The sequence below is a fragment of the Gadus morhua genome, chromosome 16 (assembly GCF_902167405.1).
Source record: "Gadus morhua chromosome 16, gadMor3.0, whole genome shotgun sequence".
In the NCBI taxonomy this organism is placed as follows: Eukaryota; Metazoa; Chordata; class Actinopteri; order Gadiformes; family Gadidae; genus Gadus; species Gadus morhua.
Window position 1 is genome coordinate 7,376,541 of NC_044063.1, and position 10,848 is coordinate 7,387,388.

Here is a 10,848-nt window from a genome sequence, read left to right on the forward strand (position 1 = left end):
AGTGTTAGATACAATTACCTCCCTTTTGCTTCATAGTTAACATACCGAAATACTTAAAAACAAATAAAGTGAGTTAAAAGCGACCCATTTCGAACTACTTTCAACAAGAGCACGACACTAAGTATTGGAACACCCTTCTGCGGGAACGCGTAAATTCTAGGGCTACAGCTCAAATCTAGGGCTAGAGGGAATAATGGGACGGGGCCTACATTAAACTTTGATGGTCCTTGGCCTTACTTCGCTTTCAAAAGACATATCTTCTAAATGACTCTGAAATGTGTTTCAAACAGGTGAGCTCCCCCTCTCATTGGCGGCCTGCACCAACCAATTAGAGGTGGTCTCCTTCCTCATGGAGAACCAGTACAGGTGTGCTGACAGCCGGGACCACGACTCCCTGGGCAACACGGTGCTTCACGCCCTGGTGATCATCGCCGACAACACCGTAGAGAACACAGAGTTCATCGTGCGGATGTACGACGAGGTGCTCATCCGGGACACCAGGCTGGCCCTGAAAGGAGAAGTCTCCCTGGAGGCCATCGAGAACAAACATGGCCTGACACCGCTGAAGCTGGCCGCCAAGATGGGGAAGATAGGGGTACGATGGGTTCTTCACAGACGGTTAGGGGCACATGCAATAGGCTTGGTGTAAGGTAAGGGTGAGAGATAGGATTTGGGTTGGAGATCATGTTAAAGTTAGGCTTATGGTTAGGATTAGAGATATTGCCAGCGTTATTTTGGTTAGGTTCAGTGGCGTAGATTTGCGTAGGGACCTAAAGACGTGTCCTCACCAACGTCGATTGACGACTGAAATGTCCCCACCAATATTCAGGTTGAAACGAAAAAATAGCGCCTCATGCGGTACTCAAAGGGTTAAATTCCCAACCTCTGTACCGCCTCCCAAATAGGTCAAAAGCCTTTTTACAATGCCAAGCCGGTTCGTTCGCGGCTTGGCATGCAAGGAAAGTTCCTCTGCGTCTTTCTCGTATATCACGATATTTAAAGATTATAATTTATTTTTACTTTAAAACCATCAAACATTTAATTTGTTTGTACAAGAGTTTTTAACTTCACCAGTCTGTATTTTTCTGTCCAACTATCTTAAATTGATGGAGCTTATGCCCTAAACCATTAAAATCATCTAAACATTTGTTTTGTACAAGCGTGCAAGAGAGGTAGGGCCATAAAAAATGAAAAATAAAAAAATACAGTAGCCTACATGGTACAACATACAGTTTGTCAAAAATCTCAAGGGTACAAAGAAGTGCAAAACAATGTGCCAATTCCTATTTATTTCATCAGTTTTATTCTGGAGAAAGTGTCTCCCAAGAGGCTGTGCTTACAGGAAAGGTTACAGTAATCTTGCACAGTCTAAAGAGCTCAAAGAAAACTTCCCTGTTCTACCCTTATTTCCTCATTTCATGATATCTGCTATTAGAAGAAAAAGAACATGGGGGCAAGCATTAGATTTCGTTGCATAACCATCCCTCCCTCGTTAACATGGGCAGATAGCCTTCTATACTCAAATGTATTTGTTATCCCAATGCAGCAGCCAACACGGATGAAAATACTTGGTTAACGTCACAACATTGTGTAGCCTGTACCTAGCAAGGAAACTGACATTTGAATACTCGCTTCTGCTTCGATGAGTTTGCTTGGATATGATTAAGTTTCTAAATATATCGAGACCAGATATTTACAAACTTAATTTCATCATCAGTGTGAGGAACTAAAGTAACACGGTTATGTGCAAAAACAACAAGTCACTTACGAAATTAAGTTGTTTTGCTTAGCTTTGTCTCTTGCAACAGGAGAAATCGTGGCTCCTTTCTCAAAGAGTAGTCGTTGAGCTATCATTTACCGAGCAGCAGCAGCGCGATGTTTGGGTGTGCCGCTCTAAGTTACCCGTGAGGAACGTTGCGTCAAATTAGTCCGCAAAATCAGTAAAATCATAATTATTTTATTTGGTCAGCACAGGGGGGAGCCAGGGACATGTCTACAGGGGCACTGGACCCCCTAGGCCCCCACCATTGGTTAGGTTTTAGAGTTTGGGTTCTGATTCTAAGGTTTTAGGATTAGGGTTTCCTATTTGTGTTAGGTTTCAAGGTCTGCTTTTTGGTTGCATGGTTTGGTATAGTGAGGGAGTGAGGGTTTAGATTAAATTCCTGTCTTAATGAAACACGGCCATGTTGTTCAGTTCTCCAGACATACGTCATCTTTCCTCATGAGACATTAAACCTCCACTGGCTAGATCGAAGAGTTGAAGGACTGGTCTTATGTTGGGCCAGGTATGATTCAATCTTGCCTCATCTAATGTCGCTCACGCTTCTGTTGTTCTTTGCTATGCAGCTGTTCAGGTATTTGGTGCAGCGGGAGTTCACAGACGAAGAGACCAAGGGGCTGTCCCGGAAGTTCACTGATTGGATCTACGGGCCCATCCACTCCTCGCTGTACGACATGACCTCCATCGACACCAGCGAGGAAAACTCAGTCCTGGAGATCATTGTCTTTGGGAATACCATCAAGGTACGGAGGGAAGGTGTTGAGGTGTTCCCCTAACAACTCAAAATACTTGGCAGGAAATTAGCGATCCATTGAATAGGTTCTGGGAGAGGAGCACAAGCTCCGCTGGTGCGTTGGTTATCCAGAGAATTTATCTTACATATCAATGACGCAAGGGATTCGATGTGCTTGACTTTTGCATGCCTTTTATTACTTATCCTACCTTCAAAATGCTTCTTTTTTTTAGGTCTCCTTAGTTAAATACATGAATAACATGAATACATTCATGATGAAGTGAAAGTGGTTTGTACCTATAGGGTTGATATGTTTCCAGTGTTGCTGCCTGACCATCGGAACTTTGACCTCAGAACCGTCAGGAGATGCTGCAGGTGGAGCCTCTACGCAGCCTGCTGGAGGAGAAGTGGCAGAGGTTTGCCTCAAGGATCTTCCTGGTCAACTTCCTGGTATATGTGGTGTACCTGGGCATCTTCACCACTGTAGACCTCTCCAGGAAGGAAGGGCAGGTGAGACAGACACCATTACCCATGTTAACCTAAATGTAACGTTTCCATTTAGATGTTCTTCTTTGATGAAAAGTACCCTTACAAGTGAGCTTGAGAATAATCAGAGCAATCCAATCAAAATATGGGCGTAGCTGCAGAAAAACCCTAGAGCCGCATGTTCTAGTTCCTTAAAAAGGCAGAGTATCTAAAGGATTTAGAGAACAACAATCCTTTGGATCAAAGGTAGAACCTGTGATCCACAAAGTACTTTCTAAAGTCCTGAGGAACTGTAGTGAAGCTCCCTCACCTTGTCGCTTGCAGCCTCCGTTCCCCGTGGAGAACACCCCTCTGGACTGGTTTCGCTGTATCGGGGAGCTGGTCATTGTCCTGGGGGCAGTCTACTTCTTCATCAAAGGGGTGAGAAGAATATTCACACAGCTTTGTTCAGTATTCTGCAGGAATGCATTCTGGAAAAAAAGGAATATCGCCACCAATCAAACTTCTTCACCCCACCCACAGATAGTGGACTTCAAGAGGAAACCCCCCCGCATCAAATCCATGTACAATGATGGATTCAATGAAATAACCTTGTGAGTATCCGAGAATGAAATGCTCACTATGCAGCAGGTGAAGGCAACATGATGTTAAATTTTGGTAAATGATTATCCATTAGCAGTCACATAGTTGATAAGGTAGTTTGAGATTGATGCAGACCTCTGTGTGATTCCTGCAGAGACTTGTGTGGAAGAGCGAGAAGGAGGCAAGGTGGGGTTGGGCTTTCAGATGGTTATGGTGCTATGGTTGGATGCTGCTACGGTTCAGGTTCTAATTTAGAGTTAGTGGTTAACTGTTAAAAGAGTTAGGTCGAAAGATGTTGGTTTAGTGGTAAGACTTAGGGTTTGGTTAGGTTTAGGTTAGTTGTACATTGCGTCCTATGTGGTCCTCTGAGCTATTTTTCCAGTTTAGGCAGACATTGAGGCTGAAAAGCATGGATAACTAAACATTGAGAGTTGGGCTCTAAAGGTTGGGTTAGGTTCTGGGAGATAATCCATTCATAGTCAGATTCCTGTTCTGCTGGATTGTCTCGGATAGCTTCCTGCAGGCCTCACTTCTCCTGGTGTGCACCGTCTTGTACGTGTTCGGGTGGAGGGCGTATGTGGGCCCCTTGGTACTGTCTCTGGCCCTGGCCTGGATCAACCTCCTCTACTACTCTCGGGGCTCCAAGGTCCTGGGCATTTACAACGTCATGATACAACGAGTGAGTTGAATTGATTCTGATGGGTGAGGTTTTGTTAACGTGCTGCCACTCTGGACCTCGATGGGAAACAAGTACACCGCAAAAACGGCCACTCCTAAAATATGCAATTAATACAAGATATTTTTGCTTTGTAATAAGCAAAAGGATCTGCCAATGGAACAAGTGAAAATTGTCTTAGTAAGATTTCTTGAAATAAGACATTATATTAAAGCCTAACAAGATAAGAGTGATCATGAAATTAGCTGGGAAAACTAATTTTTAGCTATATTTTACTAGTATTGTAATGTAGAAGAAGATTCATCTTTTACAAATAACACAGCAGCTTTAAAACCTAATGACATGCACAAAAAGCTTGTTTAACCCTCAAAACAAGATGTTTTCATGACAGTTTCACTTAATAAAATATTCAAGATGCACTGTCTAAAAACAAGCTCCTTTACATCGTTTAAATCTTGCTCTTTAGGTGATTTTGTCTTATATTAAGTGTGAGATATTTTGACTAGAAATAAGAAAAATATACATTGCAAGATTTTGAGTTCTTGCAGTGTACTTCAGAAGTAGATATGAATTATATGATTGCAACTCATCCCAAATACAAATACAAATGAGATAAACTTCCGATTCTGATTAGAAAAGTGTAAAACTGTTTCCACAAAAGCCTGCACCAAGTTCCTATCCAGCCTCACACCCTTCTCGCTTCAGATCTCTATTTTATGCACACTTGGAGGTCACGCCAGTGCCACGGTTTCAGAAATACTGACTCCCGAAACATGCTGCTAAATTCAGAACATGAATGTTTAGAGGGAGTATCCTCTCTATGTTGTCAGAGTTAAGAGATGTTCTTTCAGTAGGCTGTAACTATGATTAAGAGTTAGACAAATAACCTTAACCTGGCTTTAATTAACATATTATTGATTCTTTGCAGATCATATTAAGCGACATATTTTGCTTTCTATTTGTCTATGTGGTCTTTCTCTTTGGATTTTCTGCCGGTAAGAACATTTGACTTAAATCTCACATATTAAGCACATTTAATTACATTTAATGTGAAAAAGCATCTTTCCAAAGAAAATGTCTTAATGTCTTGATAGCGGTGATGACACTCATAGAGGAGGACCCCCTCGATCAAGCACTAAACCGTTCCCAGACGTTAGAGAGCCGAAAACCAACGTTCAACAACATCCGCTTCACGGCACTGGAGCTGTTCAGGTTCACCATCGGCATAGGAGACCTGGAGTTCACGGACCAGATGGAGTACATCGAGGTGTTCTACATCCTGCTCATCAGCTACATCATGCTCACCTACATCCTGCTGCTCAACATGCTCATCGCCCTGATGAGTGCCACCGTGGAGAGGGTGTCCCGGGAGAGCAAGAGCATCTGGAGACTGCAGGTAGGACCGGTCCTCCAAGCAGGTCTCGTGGGAGGAAAAGGTTATGTTTGTTTTCTCTGTGAACCCTGGAATCACCACGTGAGGTGGTCCAAAGTCTTTGTTGATGAAATCCCCCAAACTGCTCTTCATTCTGAATGGCAGGACATAACCTAAATTGAAGAGCAATTGCAATATATACATACAGTATATATATAATCATCTAGATGGTGTTGATGGTTGATGGTTGTACCTCAATGTGTTTGAACAACAAGATGTTAATGTCACAACCTTAGTGAACTAAGTGTAACATCTTAGAAGTCGCTTTTGTCTAAAGTGTCTTACAGTGAACACCAGATACATGCCATTAAGGAGCAGCTAGGGGAAAGGTTAGGGCAACCTACTTAAGGGATACCTACAGGTTGACTGCAGAACCAGAAGCATTTGGCTGGGGGTCAAACCACCTAACCACCAGTAGACCATCATGGCCCAGGGCAGGAGATCATAACACCACTCGCCAGTGCTCAGAGTGAGAGTGTTGAAGGTGTACCACGGCTGTATGTGGTTCCACAGAGGTCTCTGACCATCCTGGACCTGGAGAGATCACTGCCCCTCTGCCTGAGGAACAGGCTGCGATCCGGCGTGATGAAGACCCTGTGTTTGCCCACCGGAAATCGGACATGCTTCAGGTGAGTCACCACAGCCAGTGTTGGGAAGGATACTTTTAAAATGTATCCAGTTACAGAATACATAATACATGCCAAAAAATGTAATATGCAACGTATTCCGTCACATCACTCAATCTGAGTATTGTTTTCTGAATACTTGGATTACTTTCACATTGAATTGTATTTGTGTAGGAATGCGGCATAAAATCTAATCTGGCCTATTCTGGTGCGTTCTTCTGTTCCAACTGGCTGAATGTCTTAGGCCCAAGTCTCCCGGAAAGTGCACTATATTATATAATTTGCTGTAGAGGAACAAAGCCGTTTTCCCGCAGCCCGTCAGGCCACATTCAATGGATTTAAAAATTATTTAGGTAAACCGTAGCATTATAATTGCAACATTTATTTAAAATATGAAAACATAAGACTTTAAATTAAGATAAGTCATAATTATATAAAAATAATAATCCATATATCGTTCTTCTTTAGACCGTTTCTGTTCAGGATTTTTTATTTTATATTCAGACTCGGGGGTCAAGCGGGGTGGCCATCCTCTGACTGCCCCCCCCTGGCTACGCCCTTGATAAGGTATGTTTATGCAAAAGATATGACCAACAGACGAATTGACCGATTTCCCCTTTTCAGTTTCAATATTTATTCAGCTGTTAATAGCGGGAATATAGATAAAATAAAATAATCGTCTGCGGGGTAAAACGGTAAAGATAAAAAAGTGAAAGTATAAATAATCCTGGATATCCAGGGCTACATTATTGATTTGTTTCATACAGTTGCGGACCGGTCGAACTCCTTCTCCCTCATCCTGAGGCCTGTTTCAGGTAGCTGGTTTTGAGGCAACCCCGAGTTTGTTCGCTCTGAGTTAGTGGAAACTCTGGATTTTCCGTTTCAGGTAGCAGGTTCAGCGCAACCGAGTTAGTTACTGCGGCAACATACGCCGTGGGTCTAACCTGCTCGGGAGGTGGTTAGACCTACTCTGAGTTTGTTGTCTATAAGGCTGAAGGCAGCTCTCCGACAGAAGGAAGTGTTAGAAATGGCATGTCCTTTTCTACGAGAGCCTGTGGACGTAGAGGCTTCGATCCTCAGAAGGAATCTCCGTGAGGAACGATTATTAAGACCCCGGTTGGATATACTTTATTTTCCTGATAATTTTCTTCACGAGCGCTATCTTTTTTAAGCGCAATCCATCATTTATTTAGACCACCTTCTCAGCCCCCATGTTAACTGTCAAACGCACCGGGGGCATGCTTGAAGTTTAAGTTTAAGTTTTTTGACGCAATTAACGCATGAGTAGAATGATCTGCCCCGTGCATCCCACCCGCTCTGTAGGCTACTACAGTCACTTTAACGTTTTGGCTTTCCCATGATCAGAGTAGCTGACTAACCACGGACCTATAACTGCTGCAAGTCAAGAAACTCATTTTAAGAATGCAAGGCAGAAAAGTCCCTGGTACTGCTTTTAACCAGATGCTGTTCTTCTCTACACGCACATGCTCAGCATAATCGTATGCAATGTTCACTGAAGTAAAACCCTTTGAGTAAACTGTTCAACAAAATAACTCGTCCCACCACAGCCCGTGTTCTAATAAAGACAATCTACTTTTTATGAGGATTTCTTTATTTCCTGAAAGCACAAAGTCATTCATATTGGGTATGTTTTTAGAGCAGGGAACAGTATCCCAGTTTCCACCTCACCCACCTTTAACTTATGTTCCAAAATTTGGATCTCCAAAGCATCCTTTTGCATCTTTTGAATTGTTACAATTGCATGAAGGTTGGTGATGGCATCTGGTTCAAGTAGCCTAGGGCGATGACGCCATCAGTAACTGGAAGAAGATGATTAGACAGTGAAATGATTACTTGAGCCAGAATATTGCCCCATCTAATTTGTAACGTGCTGTGTTGCGTGTACATATTTAATTATTTTGAATACCCAACCTCTTATAAAGGCATTTCTATCCTGGAGGGTGGGGGGGGGGTCAGAGGAGCTCCCCCCAGGTATGCCCTCAGCCACAGGACGCATACTCTGTTCGCTGAGGGCCATCCCCTCAGCCTCTGTGAGGGCTGCAGAGGTGGACCCCCTCCAGTCTTCCGGGCCTCTGCTTTTTTTCGATTTGCTAACATGGAGGAAAATGTTACCCTAAAATTCAGTAAGCGCTATTTTGAAGACATGTATATATATATATGTAATGCATTTTGCCTAGGTGTAGCCTTCTAATATATCTAAATCCTATTAACTATTGGCAGTGTTGGGGTGGCTGGGAAATGTACTACTTACATTTACTGCTTAAATATAGGCCCATCACATGTTGAAAATAGCTGTTAAATTAGGTAGAGCAGGCAAAACAGCACAATTGATTTGATTTCAATTAAACATTAGTTTACATTTTTGAACTATATTTTTGTACTTCATCTTCATTTGCTGCCAAGTCCTCTTGGGGCAACTTGGGGTTGCGTAAATTGACACACACACATACACACAATTTACATATTGAATGAGTGGAAGATATTAAACTATCCTCTTATTTTATTTTACTAATTTATTATACACAGGCATTGACTTGTTCAGCTATTTCATGCCAAGCAATCTCTCGCGCTCTCGCTGCCGCGGCGGTATTGGTTTTTTTTTTGTTTAAAGGGGTAACTGCTCGGCATACGCGTTCATTAGAATTTCCAATTCCGTGGGGAAAAGTAAGTGGATCTCCGCTTTTTGTCCATGTTTGATCATGTTATCAGAGATCCATTGATGATGGCTCTTTATAGTCAACAGGCACGCCCCAAACCCAGCGTGAACACACCCCGAGTTGATTAAGCCAACGCTGATCGCCTGTTCTGAAACCGAAAACCCAGAGTTGCTTTTCAACCCTGAACTCTGAGTCAACCAACTCAGAGCGCAGGATTAAACTCAGAGTATGTTAAACCAGCTACCTGAAACAGGCCTCTGGTGCTGAATGTGTTCAATGCATCTGCATTTGTGTGTTTTCAAGCATACGTTTTATGAGGTTGTCTGTCCAAATATCCAATAGACGTTTCCGTTTTCTCTTTGCTCCATGATTAGCCACGAGTCATTTTCACACGACGGTCCGACGATGTGCTGATAGTCTTTGAGTTACCGCTAATCAAACAATAATTCCCATAATGCGCAATTACGGGTGGGTGCCCGTTACGTCCAAAGAGGCTTATGCTTTTTAGAACTGGATCGGACCGAGATGCGCGTTCGCTTTCACATCTCAAGCGAACCCGCACCAGGGTTCGTTTGGACGCAAACCGAGACCACCTCTTCAGGGAGGTCTCGGCCGGCTGATTTAGTGTGATTAGTGATTTAGTGATTTAGTGCGCATCAAAGTGAGGTGGTTGCATTCACACCAACGCAAACGTAGCCTACTGAACCAAGGGACCAATGACGTCGGGCAATGACCGACGGCGAGTATCGCTGACCTCTAGCGTCTCTAGCGTTGAACTACAGTTTACCGAAGTTGGACTACAACAAGCGCTCTTTCGATCCATGCGTTCTTGCGTATTGATATCAATCAGGTTATCGCCAACAGTGAGAAACACTTAGGTCAGACTTGGCCCACGGGGATATTTTAGGCCACTTGAATCCCAATTGACATGGGTAAAAAAGAGGCTCAACTTATTAACTGTCTTTCTTAAATGTGATGTCGGCATTTTCTTATCTTACGTTGTATATCGTGTGCTTAATTACCCGCAATAAATTAACTCATTAATTTCATATTTCTGGAATTAGTTACTATCCATTATTATCAATTGTATTTTCTTCTCTTCTTTCTGCGTCTCTCATGCTTCTTTGCTTAGAGTCGGTAAACTTCGTCGGTGGCATGTTGCTTTAAATATTGCCGCCATTAAGGATAACGGGTTACCACTATCTCCTTTCCTTTCGTAAAGGTTTCTCAGTAGTAACCTATGCTAAAGGAGGGTTAAAGGATGCATCGAGGCTCCTTTCCTAAGCATTTTTAGAATTCGAAACACCTTTCCTCCAAGTACTTCCGGGTCATCTCGTTAGGAAAGGAAGTTTCCTATGCAAAAAAAGAGAATTCCTAGAGGCCAACATCTTACTGTCTGGCCCTGAACTTAACGACTGTCTCCATTTCCTTAACTAAACATCTCCCAGTCTGTCCATTGAGCTCTGGGACTGGGTGGTGGGACAATTAGGTCATTTTGGAAACCTAGGTTGTTATAGAAATAGTTTGAAAGTAAATAAAACCATGGTCTGGAGGACATTATAATCAAACTGAAAGTAATACAGGTTTGGATGGTTAGCTGAAGAAAATATAAAATCTTACCTTTCTAATTTAATTTCAGACTGAAGAAGCACACGATATTGCATACATATTTGCATGTGTTAACTTGAGTGAAAACAATAAGCAAGGCTCTTTTAAACCATTTTGACCATGATTTATCAAATTATGTGATTTCAATATTGATCTGAAACGCATAGGTTGTCTCCTTTTTATTCGAAAACTGCATTTCTTTCATTTACTCACTGCAGACAAAAGAAAACATTTATTTGATCACATT

General features: G+C 42.4%; 1 protein-coding gene across 1 annotated transcript; it reads left to right on the forward strand.

Moving 5' to 3' along the window:
• Nucleotides 1–283: 283 nt before the first annotated feature.
• LOC115561072 (transient receptor potential cation channel subfamily V member 1-like) lies at nucleotides 284–6,322 on the forward strand (the record flags this gene model as incomplete). The annotated part of the gene is made up of 9 exons (XM_030380866.1): nucleotides 284–595; nucleotides 2,347–2,523; nucleotides 2,868–3,023; nucleotides 3,324–3,419; nucleotides 3,522–3,592; nucleotides 4,095–4,260; nucleotides 5,186–5,252; nucleotides 5,352–5,653; nucleotides 6,203–6,322. Coding segments are annotated over 9 exons (1,467 nt in total), but the record flags the coding sequence as incomplete, so codon positions are not given.
• Nucleotides 6,323–10,848: the final 4,526 nt, after the last annotated feature.